General features: G+C 45.6%; 1 protein-coding gene across 1 annotated transcript in view; it reads right to left on the minus strand.

The window, feature by feature from the left end:
* Positions 1 to 19,566, minus strand: part of ehbp1 (EH domain binding protein 1) — a 390,693-nt gene that overhangs the window by 78,810 nt on the left and 292,317 nt on the right. The window contains exons 21-23 of the mRNA XM_071394516.1: positions 14,079 to 14,202; positions 12,255 to 12,355; positions 215 to 338 (exon numbers count right to left, since the gene is read on the minus strand). Coding sequence (XP_071250617.1) covers positions 215 to 338; positions 12,255 to 12,355; positions 14,079 to 14,202 — 349 coding nt within the window. The remainder of the gene's footprint in view (positions 1 to 214; positions 339 to 12,254; positions 12,356 to 14,078; positions 14,203 to 19,566) is intronic.

The following is a 19,566-nucleotide window of genomic DNA, read 5'->3' on the forward strand; positions in this document are numbered from 1 at the left end:
AATTCACTGCTTCAAAGATTCCACCCCACATCCCAAATCGCACTCTATTCCTTATATAGTGCATTTGGGCTCCATAAAAGTAGTGCGCACTACGTAGGGAATAGGGTGTCATTTGGGACGCTACAGCCTCACACACACTTCCCCAACTCCGTGAGAGTTTGTGTGAAACGCTCAATTTGCCAAAACAGTTTTCCAGTGTAATTGGGCTTGGTACCTGTGTCCATGAGATAGCGAAGCCTCTTCTCCACGCGCGCCGCCCGGGCGTCGATGTGGCGCTGCTCGCTCTCCAGAGCAGACAGCTCCCCGACCACGTACTGACTGGTGTCTTTGAACGCCTTCTGGTAGAGGGAGAACAGAGAGAAGAAGGGGAGATGGAGGAGAAGAGAGAGAGGAGGAAGAGAAACAGAAAGAAAATCCAGAAAGAGACAAACAGAAGGAAAGACAGAGGACAGAGAGACAAACAGAAGGAAAGACAGAGGACAGAGAGAGAAACAGAAGGAAAGACAGAGGACAGAGAGAAACAGAAGGAAAGACAGAGGACAGAGAGAAACAGAAGGAGACAGAGGACAGAGAGAGAGACAAGAAGGAAAGACAGAGGACAGAGAGACAAACAGAAGGAAAGACAGAGTACAGAGAGAGAAACAGAAGGAAAGACAGAGGACAGAGAGACAAACAGAAGGAGACAGAGGACAGAGAGACAAACAGAAGGAAAGACAGAGGACAGAGAGAGAAACAGAAGGAAAGACAGAGGACAGAGAGACAAACAGAAGGAGACAGAGGACAGAGAGACAAACAGAAGGAGACAGAGGACAGAGAGACAAACAGAAGGAAAGACAGAGGACAGAGAGACAAACAGAAGGAGACAGAGGACAGAGAGACAAACAGAAGGAGACAGAGGACAGAGAGACAAACAGAAGGAGACAGAGGACAGAGAGACAAACAGAAGGAGACAGAGGACAGAGAGACAAACAGAAGGAAAGACAGAGGACAGAGAGAGAAACAGAAGGAAAGACAGAGGACAGAGAGAGAAACAGAAGGAAAGACAGAGGACAGAGAGAGACAAAGAAGGAAAGACAGAGGACAGAGAGACAAAGAGGGGTTAGAATTCCTCATGAAACAGAAATCACATACAGCATCAAAACATTGTCATTTATTAAACGGGGGAGAGAGAAGAAAGGGAGAGAGGAGGTTTTCTTTTAAACGGAAGTCTTTCATTTGAAGACTGAAAAGACCCCACGATAATGGCCGCCTTGTTGTTGTTCCCTTCTTATTGTCGTTGTTCTCTTCTCCCTCCCTCTTCAGGGAGCGGTGGCTAGAGATAGACAGCAAAGCTTTACCAGAGAAGATAGCGACTTTTAATTCAGTGTTTAAGTTCTAGTCGACACACATGGAAACACTGTAGTCAGAAACACTGAGTTCCCTCCCGACACGCTACTCAACACAAACCTTTTTCTCTTGTGAAACACTATTATGCTCCCTCTTGTCCTAATTTACTCCACCTGTATGGATGGGGTCAGGGGTCACCCCCACGTTTACCTCTTATTCATTCACACTTGTCCACATCGCCCTTATTTCAGCCCAAGTGTCTAGTGCAGGGCTCACCAACCCTGTTCCTGGAGAGAGACCCTCCTGTAGGTTTTCCCTCCAACCCTGTTCCTGGAGAGATACCCTCCTGTAGGTTTTCCCTCCAACCCTGTTCCTGGAGAGATACCCTCCTGTAGGTTTTAACCCCATACCCTGTTCCTGGAGAGATACCCTCCTGTAGGTTTTAACTCCAACCCTGTTCCTGGAGAGATACCCTCCTGTAGGTTTTAACCCCATACCCTGTTCCTGGAGAGATACCCTCCTGTAGGTTTTCCCTCCAACCCTGTTCCTGGAGAGATACCCTCCTGTAGGTTTTAACACCAACCCTGTTCCTGGAGAGAGACCCTCCTGTAGGTTTAAACTCCAACCCTGTTCCTGGAGAGATACCCTCCTGTAGGTTTTCCCTCCAACCCTGTTCCTGGAGAGATACCCTCCTGTAGGTTTTAACACCAACCCTGTTCCTGGAGAGAGACCCTCCTGTAGGTTTAAACTCCAACCCTGTTCCTGGAGAGATACCCTCCTGTAGGTTTTCACTCCAACCCTGTTCCTGGAGAGAAACCCTCCTGTAGGTTTTCACTCCAACCCTGTTCCTGGAGAGCTACCCTCCTGTAGGTTTTCGCTCCAACCCTGTTCCTGGAGAGCTACCCTCCTGTAGGTTTTCACTCCAACCCTGTTCCTGGAGAGAAACCCTCCTGTAGGTTTTCACTCCAACCCTGTTCCTGGAGAGCTACCCTCCTGTAGGTTTTAACACCAACCCTGTTCCTGGAGAGATAACCTCCTGTAGGTTTTCGCTCCAACCCTGTTCCTGGAGAGCTACCCTCCTGTAGGTTTTAACTCCAACCCTGTTCCTGGAGAGATACCCTCCTGTAGGTTTTCCCTCCAACCCTGTTCCTGGAGAGATACCCTCCTGTAGGTTTTAACACCAACCCTGTTCCTGGAGAGAGACCCTCCTGTAGGTTTAAACTCCAACCCTGTTCCTGGAGAGATACCCTCCTGTAGGTTTTCACTCCAACCCTGTTCCTGGAGAGAGACCCTCCTGTAGGTTTAAACTCCAACCCTGTTCCTGGAGAGATACCCTCCTGTAGGTTTTCACTCCAACCCTGTTCCTGGAGAGATACCCTCCTGTAGGTTTTAACTCCAACCCTGTTCCTGGAGAGACACCCTCCTGTAGGTTTTCACTCCAACCCTGTTCCTGGAGAGCTACCCTCCTGTAGGTTTTCGCTCCAACCCTGTTCCTGGAGAGATACCCTCCTGTAGGTTTAAACACCAACCCTGTTCCTGGAGAGATACCCTCCTGTAGGTTTTCGCTCCAACACCAGTTGTAACTAACCCGATTCAGTTTATCAACCAGTTCATTATTAGAACCAGGTGTGTTAGATTAGGGGGTTTCTTGCCAAGGGACCAATGATACCCCCACCCATGTTAACCAGCAGCCAATCATATGTTAACAAAATAATCATACCGGCTTGTCTTATTATCAGGTGAATGATAGCCCCACCCAGGTTAACCAGCAGCCAATCAGAGAGAGAGAGACCCTCCTGTAGGTTTTAACTCCAACCCTGTTCCTGGAGATACCCTCCTGTAGGTTTTCGCTCCAACCCTGTTCCTGGAGAGATACCCTCCTGTAGGTTTTCCCTCCAACCCTATTCCTGGAGAGATACCCTCCTGTAGGTTTTCGCTCCAACCCTGTTCCTGGAGAGATACCCTCCTGTAGGTTTTAACTCCAACCCTGTTCCTGGAGAGATACCTTCCTGTAGGTTTTCGCTCCAACCCTGTTCCTGGAGAGATACCTTCCTGTAGGTTTTCGCTCCAACCCTGTTCCTGGAGAGCTACCCTCCTGTAGGTTTAAACTCCAACCCTGTTCCTGGAGAGATACCTTCCTGTAGGTTTTCGCTCCAACCCTGTTCCTGGAGAGATACCCTCCTGTAGGTTTTCCCTCCAACCCTGTTCCTGGAGAGATACCCTCCTGTAGGTTTTCGCTCCAACCCTGTTCCTGGAGAGATACCCTCCTGTAGGTTTTAACTCCAACCCTGTTCCTGGAGAGATACCTTCCTGTAGGTTTTCGCTCCAACCCTGTTCCTGGAGAGATACCTTCCTGTAGGTTTAAACTCCAACCCTGTTCCTGGAGAGATACCCTCCTGTAGGTTTTCGCTCCAACCCTGTTCCTGGAGAGATACCCTCCTGTAGGTTTTAACTCCAACCCTGTTCCTGGAGAGATACCCTCCTGTAGGTTTTAACACCAACCCTGTTCCTGGAGAGACACCCTCCTGTAGGTTTTAACACCAACCCTGTTCCTGGAGAGAAACCCTCCTGTAGGTTTTCGCTCCAACCCTGTTCCTGGAGAGATACCCTCCTGTAGGTTTTAACTCCAACCCTGTTCCTGGAGAGATACCCTCCTGTAGGTTTTAACACCAACCCTGTTCCTGGAGAGATACCCTCCTGTAGGTTTTAACTACAACCCTGTTCCTGGAGAGATACCCTCCTGTAGGTTTTAACTCCAACCCTGTTCCTGGAGAGATACCCTCCTGTAGGTTTTAACTCCAACCCTGTTCCTGGAGAGATACCCTCCTGTAGGTTTTAACTACAACCCTGTTCCTGGAGAGATACCCTCCTGTAGGTTTTAACTCCAACCCTGTTCCTGGAGAGATACCCTCCTGTAGGTTTTAACTCCAACCCTGTTCCTGGAGAGATACCCTCCTGTAGGTTTTAACTACAACCCTGTTCCTGGAGAGATACCCTCCTGTAGGTTTTAACTCCAACCCTGTTCCTGGAGAGATACCTTCCTGTAGGTTTTCGCTCCAACCCTGTTCCTGGAGAGATACCTTCCTGTAGGTTTAAACTCCAACCCTGTTCCTGGAGAGATACCCTCCTGTAGGTTTTAACTCCAACCCTGTTCCTGGAGAGATACCCTCCTGTAGGTTTTAACTCCAACCCTGTTCCTGGAGAGATACCCTCCTGTAGGTTTTAACACCAACCCTGTTCCTGGAGAGATACCCTCCTGTAGGTTTTAACTCCAACCCTGTTCCTGGAGAGAAACCCTCCTGTAGGTTTAAACACCAACCCTGTTCCTGGAGAGAAACCCTCCTGTAGGTTTTCGCTCCAACACCAGTTGTAACTAACCCGATTCAGTTTATCAACCAGTTCATTATTAGAACCAGGTGTGTTAGATTAGGGGGTTTCTTGCCAAGGGACCAATGATACCCCCACCCAGGTTAACCAGCAGCCAATCATATGTTAACAAAATAATCATACTGGCTTGTCTTATTATCAGGTGAATGATAGCCCCACCCAGGTTAACCAGCAGCCAATCAGAGAGAGAGAGACCCTCCTGTAGGTTTTAACTCCAACCCTGTTCCTGGAGAGATACCCTCCTGTAGGTTTTCGCTCCAACCCTGTTCCTGGAGAGATACCCCCCTGTAGGTTTTAACTCCAACCCTGTTCCTGGAGAGATACCCTCCTGTAGGTTTTAACTCCAACCCTGTTCCTGGAGAGATACCCTCCTGTAGGTTTTAACTCCAACCCTGTTCCTGGAGAGCTACCCTCCTGTAGGTTTTAACTCCAACCCTGTTCCTGGAGAGCTACCCTCCTGTAGGTTTTAACACCAACCCTGTTCCTGGAGAGAAACCCTCCTGTAGGTTTTCGCTCCAACCCTGTTCCTGGAGAGCTACCCTCCTGTAGGTTTTAACTCCAACCCTGTTCCTGGAGAGACACCCTCCTGTAGGTTTTAACTCCAACCCTGTTCCTGGAGAGATACCCTCCTGTAGGTTTTAACTCCAACCCTGTTCCTGGAGAGATACCCTCCTGTAGGTTTTAACTCCAACCCTGTTCCTGGAGAGAAACCCTCCTGTAGGTTTAAACACCAACCCTGTTCCTGGAGAGATACCCTCCTGTAGGTTTTCGCTCCAACACCAGTTGTAACTAACCCGATTCAGTTTATCAACCAGTTCATTATTAGAACCAGGTGTGTTAGATTAGGGGGTTTCTTGCCAAGGGACCAATGATACCCCCACCCAGGTTAACCAGCAGCCAATCATATGTTAACAAAATAATCATCACGGCTTGTCTTATTATCAGGTGAATGATACCCCCACCCAGGTTAACCAGCAGCCAATCATATGTTAACAAAATAATCATAACGGCTTGTCTTATTATCAGGTGAATGATAGCTCCACCCAGGTTAACCAGCAGCCAATCATATGTTAACAAAATAATCATCACGGCTTGTCTTATTATCAGGTGAATGATAGCCCCACCCAGGTTAACCAGCAGCCAATCATATGTTAACAAAATAATCATCACGGCTTGTCTTATTATCAGGTGAATGATAGCCCCACCCAGGTTAACCAGCAGCCAATCAAATGTTAACAAAATAATCATCACGGCTTGTCTTATTATCAGGTGAATGATAGCCCCACCCAGGTTAACCAGCAGCCAATCAAATGTTAACAAAATAATCATCACGGCTTGTCTTATTATCAGGTGAATGATAGCCCCACCCAGGTTAACCAGCAGCCAATCAAATGTTAACAAAATAATCATCACGGCTTGTCTTATTATCAGGTGAATGATAGCCCCACCCAGGTTAACCAGCAGCCAATCAAATGTTAACAAAATAATCATAACGGCTTGTCTTATTATCGGGTGAATGATAGCTCCACCCAGGTTAACCAGCAGCCAATCATATGTTAACAAAATAATCATCACGGCTTGTCTTATTATCAGGTGAATGATAGCCCCACCCAGGTTAACCAGCAGCCAATCAAATGTTAACAAAATAATCATCCCGGCTTGTCTTATTATCAGGTGAATGATAATGGCTCGTAGAAGTAATCAACATGTAATAGCAACAACGAGGATGAGTTGAGACGATGACTAGGATGGTCTCTCCATCTCCTGCTTACTATTCCTTAGACTGAGTCAGAAGAAAAAGAGGGATTTTTTAAAATTTAAATTAGCTCACTAAAGATTCCTCGAAAAATACATGTATATTTAAATAAATATTTACAGCTGCTGATTCAACCTATTTTCTTAATAGGAAGAAGACCAGTGGAGAGGAGAGAGAGAGATAGAGAGAGAGAGAGAGAGAGAGAGAGAGAGAGAGAGAGAGAGACAGACAGACAGAGAGAGAGAGAGAGACAGACAGAGAGAGAGAGAGAAAGACAGAGAGAGAGAGAGAGAGAGAGAGACAGAGACAGAGACAGAGAGAGAGACAGAGACAGAGACAGAGACAGAGAGAGAGACAGAGAGAGACAGAGAGAGAGAGAGAGAGAGAGAGAGAGAGAGAGAGAGAGAGAGAGAGAGAGAGAGAGAGAGAGAGAGAGAGAGAGAGAGAGAAAGACAGAGAGAGAGAGAGAGAGAGAGACAGAGCGAGAGAGAGAGAGAGAGAGAGAGAGAGAGAGAGAGAGAGAGAGAGAGAGAGAGAGAGAGAGACAGAGAGAGAGACAGACAGAGAGAGAGAGAGAAAGACAGAGAGAGAGACAGAGAGAGAGAGAGAGAGAGAGAGAGAGAGAGAGAGAGAGAGAGAGAGAGAGAGAGAGAGAGAGAGAGAGAGAGAGAGAGAGAGAGAGAGAGAGAGAGAGAGAGAAATGCTATAGATGGAAGGAATGCAGTTTGGAAATCTACCAAAAAACAATTAGACAACAGCAAATTCAATCCCTTTTAGACAACTTCCTGGGTAAAACGTTCCACTGCAATAGTGAAGGTGTAAACTTGGCAGTAGAAAATCTTAACAGTATATTTGACCTCTCAGCTTCCCTATCAAACCTAAAAATCTCAAATAGAAAACCAAAGAAAATGAACAACAATGACAAATGGTTTGATGACGAATGCAAAAATCTAAGAAATAAATTGAGAAACCTGTCCAACCAAAAACATAGAGACCCGGAAAACCTGAGTCTACGCCTTCACTATGGTGAATCACTAAAACAATACAGAAATACACTATGGAAAAAGAAGGAACAGCACGTCAGAAATCAGCTCAATGTAATTGAAGAATCCATAGACTCTAACCACTTCTGGGAAAATTGGAAAACACTAAACAAACAACAACACGAAGAATTATCTATCCAAAATGGAGATGTATGGGTAAACCACTTCTCCAATCTTTTTGGCTCTATAACAAAGAATAAAGAGCAAAAACATATACATGATCAAATACAAATCCTTGAATCAACTATTAAAGACTACCAGAACCCACTGGATTCTCCAATTACCTTGAACGAGTTACAGGACAAAATAAAAACCCTCCAACCCAAAAAGGCCTGTGGTGTTGATGGTATCCTTAATGAAATGATCAAATATACAGACAACAAATTCCAATTGGCTATACTAAAACTCTTTAACATCGTCCTTAGCTCTGGCATCTTCCCCAATATTTGGAACCAAGGACTGATCACCCCAATCCACAAAAGTGGAGACAAATTTGACCCCAATAACTACCGTGGAATATGCGTCAACAGTAACCTTGGGAAAATACTCTGCATTATCATTAACAGCAGACTCGTACATTTCCTCAATGAAAACAATGTACTGAGCAAATGTCAAATTGGCTTTTTACCAAATTACCGTACAACAGACCATGTATTCACCCTACACACCCTAATTGACAACCAAACAAACCAAAACAAAGGCAAAGTCTTCTCATGCTTTGTTGATTTCAAAAAAGCCTTCGACTCAATTTGGCATGAGGGTCTGCTATACAAATTGATGGAAAGTGGTGTTGGGGGAAAAACATACGACATTATAAAATCCATGTACACAAACAACAAGTGTGCGGTTAAAATTGGCAAAAAACACACACATTTCTTCACACAGGGTCGTGGGGTGAGACAGGGATGCAGCTTAAGCCCCACCCTCTTCAACATATATATCAACGAATTGGCGAGGGCATTAGAACAGTCTGCAGCACCTGGCCTCACCCTACTAGAATCCGAAGTCAAATGTCTACTGTTTGCTGATGATCTGGTGCTTCTGTCACCAACCAAGGAGGGCCTACAGCAGCACCTAGATCTTCTGCACAGATTCTGTCAGACCTGGGCCCTGACAGTAAATCTCAGTAAGACCAAAATAATGGTGTTCCAAAAAAGGTCCAGTCGCCAGGACCACAAATTCCATCTAGACACCGTTGCCCTAGAGCACACAAAAAACTATACATACCTCGGCCTAAACCTCAGCACCACAGGTAACTTCCACAAAGCTGTGAACGATCTGAGAGACAAGGCAAGAAGGGCATTCTATGCCATCAAAAGGAACATAAATTTCAACATACCAATTAGGATCTGGCTAAAAATACTTGAATCAGTCATAGAGCCCATTGCCCTTTATGGTTGTGAGGTCTGGGGTCCGCTCACCAACCAAGATTTCACAAAATGGGACAAACACCAAATTGAGACTCTGCATGCAGAATTCTGCAAAAATATCCTCCGTGTACAACGTAGAACACCAAATAATGCATGCAGAGCAGAATTAGGCCGATACCCACTAATTATCAAAATCCAGAAAAGAGCCGTTAAATTCTACAACCACCTAAAAGGAAGCGATTCCCAAACCTTCCATAACAAAGCAATCACCTACAGAGAGATGAACCTGGAGAAGAGTCCCCTAAGCAAGCTGGTCCTGGGGCTCTGTTCACAAACACACCCCACAGAGCCCCAGGACAACAGCACAATTAGACCCAACCAAATCATGAGAAAACAAAAAGATAATTACTTGACACATTGGAAAGAATTAACAAACAAACAGAGCAAACTAGAATGCTATTTGGCCCTAAACAGAGAGTACACAGTGGCAGAATACCTGACCACTGTGACTGACCCAAACTTAAGGAAAGCTTTGACTATGTACAGACTCAGTGAGCATAGCCTTGCTATTGAGAAAGGCCGCCGTAGGCAGACATGGCTCTCAAGAGAAGACAGGCTATGTGCTCACTGCCCACAAAATGAGGTGGAAACTGAGCTGCACTTCCTAACCTCCTGCCCAATGTATGACCATATTAGAGACACATATTTCCCTCAGATCACACAGATCCACAAAGAATTCGAAAACAAATCCAATTTTGATAAACTCCCATATCTACTGGGTGAAATTCCACAGTGTGCCATCACAGCAGTAAGATTTGTGACCTGTTGCCACAAGAAAAGGGCAACCAGTGAAGAACAAACACCATTGTAAATACAACCCATATTTATGTTTATTTATTTTAACTTGTGTGCTTTAACCATTTATACATTGCTACAACACTGTATATATATAATATGACATTTGTAATGTCTTTATTGCTTTGAAACTTCTGTATGTGTAATGTTTACTGTTAATTTTTATTGTTTATTTCACTTTTGTATATTATCTACCTCACTTGCTTTGGCAATGTTAACACATGTTTCCCATGCCAATAAAGCCCCTTGAATTGAATTGAATTGAATTGAGAGAGAGAGAGAGAGAGAGAGAGAGAGAGAGAGAGAGAGAGAGAAAGAGAGAGAGAGAGAGAGAGAAAGACAGAGAGAGAGAGAGAGACAGAGCGAGAGAGAGAGAGAGAGAGAGAGAGAGAGAGGAGCGGAGAGGAGAGGAGAGAGAGAGAGAGAGAGAGAGAGAGAGAGAGAGAGAGAGAGAGAGACGAACAGACAGAGAGAGAGACAGAGAGAGAGAGAGACCGAGAGAGAGAGCGAGAGAGAGACCGAGAGGAGAGCGAGAGAGAGAGACCGAGAGGAGAGCGAGAGAGAGAGACAGAGAGAGAGACAGAGAGGAGAGCGAGAGAGAGAGAGACCGAGAGGAGAGCGAGAGAGAGACAGAGAGAGAGACAGAGAGGAGAGCGAGAGAGAGAGAGACCGAGAGGAGAGCGAGAGAGAGACAGAGAGAGCGATAGCGAAAGAGAGAAAGTTAGATATTTTATTCAACACAGGCCAGCACTTCTCCGGCGCTCCCTCCTCTGAGTGGGTGTGTGGTCTTCAAGAGAGTGTGAGTCTGTGAGCAACACTGTGAGGTGCTGATTCCCAGGCCCCTTCTCCCTCTCTCTCTCCCTCCCTCCCTCTCCCTCCTGCTCTCTCTCTATCACATTTCTCCTCCTCAAATCAATTTTACACATGATCAGACCATTCCCTTGCCTGGAGGGCCCGGACCCAGCCTTAATTAGACCTGAGACATTACCATATATATTATATTAATACAAACATCATTCAGCAGCTAATTCAGGACTGATGGGGATAATGAAAAGGTTGAACACCCATTAACCTCAGGGACCGGCAGGGGAGTCAGGGAGGTAGGGGAGAGAGGGGAGTCAGGGAGAGAGGGGAGAAGAGGGGAATCAGGGAGGTAGGGGAGAGGGGGGAGAGGGGGGAGTCAGGGAGGTAGGGGGGGGAGTCAGGGAGGTAGGGGAGAGGGGGGAGTCAGGGAGGGGGGGGGGAGTCAGGGAGGGTCAGGGAGGTAGGGGAGAGGGGGGAGTCAGGGAGGTAGAGGAGAGGGGGGAGTCAGGGAGGTAGGGGGGAGTCAGGGAGGTAGGGGAGAGGGGGGAGTCAGGGAGGTAGGGGGGGAGTCAGGGAGGTAGGGGGGGAGTCAGGGAGGTAGGGGAGAGGGGGGAGGGGGGAGTCAGGGAGGTAGGGGGGGAGTCAGGGAGGTAGGGGAGAGGGCAGTCAGGGAGGTAGGGGAGAGGGCAGTCAGGGAGGTAGGGGAGTCAGGGAGAGAGGGGAGAAGAGGGGAGTCAGGGAGGTAGGGGAGGAGAGGGGAAACAGAGAGGTAGGGGAGGAGAGGGGAGTCAGGGAGGTAGGGGAGGAGAGCGGAATCAGGGAGGTAGGGGAGAGGGGTGAGTCAGGGAGGTAGGGGAGGAGAGCGGAATCAGGGAGGTAGGGGAGAGGGGTGAGTCAGGGAGGTAGGGGAGAGAGGGGAGTCAGGGAGGTAGGGGAGAGAGGGGATTCAGGGAGGTAGGAGAGAGGGGAGTCAGGGAGGTAGGGGAGAGAGGGGATTCAGGGAGGTAGGAGAGGGGGGGGTCAGGGAGGTAGGGGAGAGGGGGGAGGAGAGGGAGGCAGAGGATTCTGAGTCTCCTGTGACACACGTAGGTAAGTAGTCATTCTCTCTCTCTCTCTGAGCAGCGGTATCTTGCTACTGTAATAATTAAAATCCCCCCACCCTCCTCCTCTCTTCCTTAGATCAATACAGGATATCTCTTTGTGGAGGGGAATGAAGAAGTGGTCTCTGATTGACATATCTAAAGGAAAGGAGAGAGGGATGGAGGGGAGGAGGGGAGGAGAGTTGGGAAAAGAAAAGCGGGAAGAGGGCTACGAATCATTTCTTCCTCTTGTTGTTTCTCTTGTTGTTTCTCTGCCAGTTAGAGGCCAGGTGCAGGGCTGATGCAGAGGCTTTACGGTACGCCAGGCTGACATCTAAAGAAACAGACAAAAGACAGGAAGAAGAAGAGGAGGAAAGAGCCTCTTCTCTCCAGTGTTTTCAGGACGTCTGAACAAGACAGAGGAAATGATCCACCTCATCAGAGGGATGGATGGAAGGAAAGTGGGATACAGAGAGGCATGAAGGAAGGAGGGATGGATGGAAAGAGCGATGGAGGGAGGGAAAGAGAGGAGGGAGGAAGGAAAGTGGGATACAGAGAGGCATGAAGGAAGGAGGGATGGATGGAAAGAGCGATGGAGGGAGGGAAAGAGATGAATTGTCTATGCATAAATTACTTCATCTTCATAAGGCTTGCGAGCATCGGTGTCTGGTGCCAGTCCTCTCTCCTCGCCCGCCCGCCTCAGATCCTCTGGGACTGATCTCTGACGCTTTACCTCTGGAAGACAAGAAGAGAGGGATGGGAGGGAGGGAGAGAGGAGAGAGGAGAGGGGGAGGGATGGGAGGGAGGGAGAGAGGAGAGAGAGAGAGAGAGAGAGAGAGAGAGAGAGAGAGGGAGGGAGGGAGACAGAGAGAGACAGATAAAGAGAGAGAGGGGGAGAGAGAGAGAGGGAGAGAGAGGGAGAGAGAGGGAGAGAGAGAGGGAGGGAGAGTAAGATGTTGAACCTGGTTTGTGAGACATTCACACCTCATGGGCCACACAGTGAGACACCTGTGAGAGACCACACATACAACCAGAGGGGTGTGTTCTGCGAGAGAGACACTGTATGGTGCCAAGGGGAGAGGAGGGCTAGTGTGTGTGTATGTGTATGTGTGTGTGTGTGTGTGTGTGTGTGTGTGTGTGTGTGTGTGTGTGAGGGGTGGTGAGGTGTGTGTGTGTGTGTGTGTGAGTTTGATGGGGAGACCTTGGAAGGCAATGAGTGGCAGCATCGTGACTGTGACTGCCCTTTGTAAACACGTAAGGGGTGTGTGTGTGTGTATTTATACGTGTGTGTGTGTGTATTTATACGTGTGTGTGTGTGTATTTATACGTGTGTGTGTGTGTGTATTTATACGTGTGTGTGTGTGTAGTTATACGTGTGTGTGTGTGTATTTATATGTGTGTGTGTGTATTTATAGGTGTGTGTGTGTGTGTATTTATACGTGTGTGTGTGTGTATTTATAGGTGTGTGTGTGTGTGTATTTATAGGTGTGTGTGTGTGTGTATTTATACGTGTGTGTGTGTGTATTTATAGGTGTGTGTGTGTGTGTGTATTTATAGGTGTGTGTGTGTGTGTGTATTTATACGTGTGTGTGTGTGTATTTATAGGTGTGTGTGTGTGTATTTATAGGTGTGTGTGTGTGTGTATTTATAGGTGTGTGTGTGTATTTATAGGTGTGTGTATTTACAGGTGTGTGTATTTACAGGTGTGTGTGTATTTACAGGTGTGTGTGTATTTATAGGTGTGTGTATTTATAGGTGTGTGTATTTACAGGTGTGTGTATTTATAGGTGTGTGTATTTATAGGTGTGTGTATTTATAGGTGTGTGTATTTATAGGTGTGTGTGTATTTATAGGTGTGTGTATTTACAGGTGTGTGTGTGTATTTACAGGTGTGTGTGTGTATTTATAGGTGTGTGTATTTACAGGTGTGTGTGTGTATTTATAGGTGTGTGTATTTATAGGTGTGTGTGTGTATTTACAGGTGTGTGTATTTATAGGTGTGTGTGTATTTACAGGTGTGTGTGTATTTATAGGTGTGTGTGTATTTACAGGTGTGTGTGTATTTACAGGTGTGTGTGTATTAATAGGTGTGTGTATTTATAGGTGTGTGTATTTATAGGTGTGTGTATTTACAGGTGTGTGTGTGTATTTATAGGTGTGTTTATTTATAGGTGTGTGTATTTACAGGTGTGTGTATTTACAGGTGTGTGTATTTACAGGTGTGTGTATTTATAGGTGTGTGTATTTACAGGTGTGTGTATTTACAGGTGTGTGTATTTATAGGTGTGTGTATTTACAGGTGTGTGTATTTACAGGTGTGTGTATTTATAGGTGTGTGTATTTACAGGTGTGTGTATTTATAGGTGTGTGTATTTACAGGTGTGTGTATTTACAGGTGTGTGTATTTACAGGTGTGTGTATTTACAGGTGTGTGTGGGGAGATGTGTGGGTCTCTCACCTGGCCTGACCTCCACATACTGGCTGAAGGACCTCAGCTGTGTTTTCCTGACCGCTGGCTCCTGACTGAAGACCACAGGACTACGCAGTCTCTCTGTCGCCCTGCGCAGCCGCTCTGCATTGTCCTGGACACATACAGGAATTGTTTTTACAGTCAGACACACACACACACTCTTAGTCGTCCCGAGATGCCAACAGGAGTTTACTTCTGTACGTTTTATGTTTGTTTATCACTATTTATTTCTCTCTCGCTCGGGAGACAAAAGAAAAAAAGAGAAAAGGCAATTAAGTTTCAACAAAACCCAGATGAGTCAGGAAATGAATTCAGATTATGCAAAGACTGGCGATGCTATTGTTTTCAAACGGAACGTGTTTAGAAGCTACACACATGCTTCTCCTTATCAAAAGGACACACACACACACACACACACACACACACACACACACACACACACACAGAGAAATAGTGCATTATTAGGAGCTGCAGCGTGTCCAATAAGCCAAGAGGGAATGAGCTGGTAGATAGAGGAAATCAGCCCAGTTAACTAGAGGAAAGGAGCTGGTAGATAGAGGACATCAGCCCAGTTAACTAGAGGAAAGGAGCTGGTAGATAGAGGACATCAGCCCAGTTAACTAGAGGACAGGAGCTGGTAGATAGAGGACATCAGCCCAGTTAACTAGAGGAAAGGAGCTGGTAGATAGAGGACATCAGCCCAGTTAACTAGAGGACAGGAGCTGGTAGATAGAGGACATCAGCCCAGTTAACTAGAGGAAAGGAGCTGGTAGATAGAGGACATCAGCCCAGTTAACTAGAGGAAAGGAGCTGGTAGATAGAGGACATCAGCCCAGTTAACTAGAGGACAGGAGCTGGTAGATAGAGGACATCAGCCCAGTTAACTAGAGGAAAGGAGCTGGTAGATAGAGGACATCAGCCCAGTTAACTAGAGGAAAGGAGCTGGTAGATAGAGAACATCAGCCCAGTTAACTAGAGGAAAGGAGCTGGTAGATAGAGGACATCAGCCCAGTTAACTAGAGGACAGGAGCTGGTAGATAGAGGACATCAGCCCAGTTAACTAGAGGACAGGAGCTGGTAGATAGAGGACATCAGCCCAGTTAACTAGAGGAAAGGAGCTGGTAGATAGAGGACATCAGCCCAGTTAACTAGAGGACAGGAGCTGGTAGATAGAGGACATCAGCCCAGTTAACTAGAGGACAGGAGCTGGTAGATAGAGGACATCAGCCCAGTTAACTAGAGGACAGGAGCTGGTAGATAGAGGACATCAGCCCAGTTAACTAGAGGAAAGGAGCTGGTAGATAGAGGACATCAGCCCAGTTAACTAGAGGAAAGGAGCTGGTAGATAGAGGACATCAGCCCAGTTAACTAGAGGAAAGGAGCTGGTAGATAGAGGACATCAGCCCAGTTAACTAGAGGACAGGAGCTGGTAGATAGAGGACATCAGCCCAGTTAACTAGAGGACAGGAGCTGGTAGATAGAGGACATCAGCCCAGTTAACTAGAGGACAGGAGCTGGTAGATAGAGGACATCAGCCCAGTTAACTAGAGGAAAGGAGCTGGTAGATAGAGGACATCAGCCCAGTTAACTAGAGGACAGGAGCTGGTAGATAGAGGACATCAGCCCAGTTAACTAGAGGACAGGAGCTGGTAGATAGAGGACATCAGACCAGTTAACTAGAGGAAAGGAGCTGGTAGATAGAGGACATCAGCCCAGTTAACTAGAGGACAGGAGCTGGTAGATAGAGGACATCAGCCCAGTTAACTAGAGGAAAGGAGCTGGTAGATAGAGGACATCAGCCCAGTTAACTAGAGGAAAGGAGCTGGTAGATAGAGGACATCAGCCCAGTTAACTAGAGGACAGGAGCTGGTAGATAGAGGACATCAGCCCAGTTAACTAGAGGAAAGGAGCTGGTAGATAGAGGACATCAGACCAGTTAACTAGAGGAAAGGAGCTGGTAGATAGAGGACATCAGCCCAGTTAACTAGAGGAAAGGAGCTGGTAGATAGAGGACATCAGCCCAGTTAACTAGAGGAAAGGAGCTGGTAGATAGAGGACATCAGCCCAGTTAACTAGAGGACAGGAGCTGGTAGATAGAGGACATCAGCCCAGTTAACTAGAGGAAAGGAGCTGGTAGATAGAGGACATCAGCCCAGTTAACTAGAGGACAGGAGCTGGTAGATAGAGGACATCAGCCCAGTTAACTAGAGGACAGGAGCTGGTAGATAGAGGACATCAGCCCAGTTAACTAGAGGACAGGAGCTGGTAGATAGAGGACATCAGCCCAGTTAACTAGAGGAAAGGAGCTGGTAAATAGAGGACATCAGCCCAGTTAACTAGAGGACAGGAGCTGGTAGATAGAGGACATCAGCCCAGTTAACTAGAGGACAGGAGCTGGTAGATAGAGGACATCAGCCCAACCTCAGTTAATAAGAGGTGAAGCGTTGTAATAAAGTTGACAATTAGGGGAAACACGTTCCACTGCTTGAGATCGAGATGTGTGTGTTGTAGAGACAGTTCAGCAGGGGTGTGTGTGTGTGTGTGTGTGTGTGTGTGTGTGTGTGTGTGTGTGTGTGTGTGTGTGTGTGTGTGTGTGTGTGTGTGTGTGTGTGTGGGGTTGTAGGTGGCTGATTGAGAAAGAGAAACTCGCAAACAATGACACGCACACACAACAATAGCAATTTGTCTGCTTAGTTTCAAATGATGGATTTAGTAAACAATGTCAGCAATTAGTCTCCTTCTCTGGCAGTGGGCTTATTCTACTTCTGAAAGGAAGAGGAGTGACTCTCTCTCCGGGCTTATTCTACTTCTGAAAGGAACAGGAGTGACTCTCTCTCTCTCTGGGCTTATTCTACTTCTGAAAGGAACAGGAGTGGCTCTCTCTCTAGGCTTATTCTACTTCTGAAAGGAACAGGAGTGGCTCTCTCTCTAGGCTTATTCTACTTCTGAAAGGAACAGGAGTGACTCTCTCTCTGGGCTTATTCTACTTCTGAAAGGAACAGGAGTGACTCTCTCTGGGCTTATTCTACTTCTGAAAGGAACAGGAGTGACTCTCTCTCTGGGCTTATTCTACTTCTGAAAGGAACAGGAGTGACTCTCTCTCTGGGCTTATTCTACTTCTGAAAGGAACAGGAGTGACTCTCTCTCTGGGCTTATTCTACTTCTGAAAGGAACAGGAGTGACTCTCTCTCTGGGCTTATTCTACTTCTGAAAGGAACAGGAGTGACTCTCTCTCTGGGCTTATTCTACTTCTGAAAGGAACAGGAGTGGCTCTCTCTCTGGGCTTATTCTACTTCTGAAAGGAAGAGGAGTGGCTCTAGACTTATTCTACTTCTGAAAGGAACTGGAGCGACTCTCCCAATTAAAAATGGTATACTTTATGTATCTGTACAGAGTTAAATCTCATGACGTTTCGGCCGTCATGGTGTTTACAACCAGTTATATTCTCTGAATGTTTCCTCTGTGAGATGATTACAACCAGTTATATTCTCTGAATGTTTCCTCTGTGAGATGATTACACCCAGTTATATTCTCTGAATGTTTCCTCTGTGAGATGATTACACCCAGTTATATTCTCTGAATGTTTCCTCTGTGAGATGATTACACCCAGTTATATTCTCTGAATGTTTCCTCTGTGAGATGATTACACCCAGTTATATTCTCTGAATGTTTCCTCTGTGAGATGATTACACCCAGTTATATTCTCTGAATGTTTCCTCTGTGAGATGATTACACCCAGTTATATTCTCTGAATGTTTCCTCTGTGAGATGATTACACCCAGTTATATTCTCTGAATGTTTCCTCTGTGAGATGATTACACCCAGTTATATTCTCTGAATGTTTCCTCTGTGAGATGATTACACCCAGTTATATTCTCTGAATGTTTCCTCTGTGAGATGATTACACCCAGTTATATTCTCTGAATGTTTCCTCTGTGAGATGATTACACCCAGTTATATTCTCTGAATGTTTCCTCTGTGAGATGATTACACCCAGTTATATTCTCTGAATGTTTCCTCTGTGAGATGATTACACCCAGTTATATTCTCTGAATGTTTCCTCTGTGAGATGATTACAACCAGTTATATTCTCTGAATGTTTCCTCTGTGAGATGATTACACCCAGTTATATTCTCTGAATGTTTCCTCTGTGAGGTGATTACACCCAGTTATATTCTCTGAATGTTTCCTCTGTGAGATGTTTACAACCAGTTATATTCTCTGAATGTTTCCTCTGTGAGGTGATTACACCCAGTTATATTCTCTGAATGTTTCCTCTGTGAGATGATTACACCCAGTTATATTCTCTGAATGTTTCCTCTGTGAGATGATTACACCCAGTTATATTCTCTGAATGTTTCCTCTGTGAGATGATTACAACCAGTTATATTCTCTGAATGTTTCCTCTGTGAGGTGATTACACCCAGTTATATTCTCTGAATGTTTCCTCTGTGAGATGATTACACCCAGTTATATTCTCTGAATGTTTCCTCTGTGAGATGATTACACCCAGTTATATTCTCTGAATGTTTCCTCTGTGAGATGATTACACCCAGTTATATTCTCTGAATGTTTCCTCTGTGAGATGATTACAACCAGTTATATTCTCTGAATGTTTCCTCTGTGAGATGATTACAACCAGTTATATTCTCTGAATGTTTCCTCTGTGAGATGATTACACCCAGTTATATTCTCTGAATGTTTCCTCTGTGAGATGATTACAACCAGTTATATTCTCTGAATGCTTCCTCTGTGAGATGTTTACAACCAGTTATATTCTCTGAATGTTTCCTCTGTGAGATGATTACACCCAGTTATATTCTCTGAATGTTTCCTCTGTGAGATGATTACAACCAGTTATATTCTCTGAATGTTTCCTCTGTGAGATGATTACAACCAGTTATATTCTCTGAATGTTTCCTCTGTGAGATGATTACAACCAGTTATATTCTCTGAATGTTTCCTCTGTGAGATGATTACAACCAGTTATATTCTCTGAATGTTTCCTCTGTGAGATGATTACAACCAGTTATATTCTCTGAATGCTTCCTCTGTGAGATGATTACAACCAGTTATATTCTCTGAATGTTTCCTCTGTGAGATGATTACACCCAGTTATATTCTCTGAATGTTTCCTCTGTGAGATGATTACAACCAGTTATATTCTCTGAATGTTTCCTCTGTGAGATGATTACACCCAGTTATATTCTCTGAATGCTTCCTCTGTGAGATGATTACAACCAGTTATATTCTCTGAATGTTTCCTCTGTGAGATGATTACAACCAGTTATATTCTCTGAATGTTTCCTCTGTGAGATGTTTACAACCAGTTATATTCTCTGAATGTTTCCTCTGTGAGATGATTACACCCAGTTATATTCTCTGAATGTTTCCTCTGTGAGATGATTACACCCAGTTATATTCTCTGAATGTTTCCTCTGTGAGATGATTACACCCAGTTATATTCTCTGAATGC

The sequence above is a fragment of the Salvelinus alpinus genome, chromosome 3 (genome assembly GCF_045679555.1).
Source record: "Salvelinus alpinus chromosome 3, SLU_Salpinus.1, whole genome shotgun sequence".
Lineage (NCBI taxonomy): Eukaryota > Metazoa > Chordata > Actinopteri > Salmoniformes > Salmonidae > Salvelinus > Salvelinus alpinus.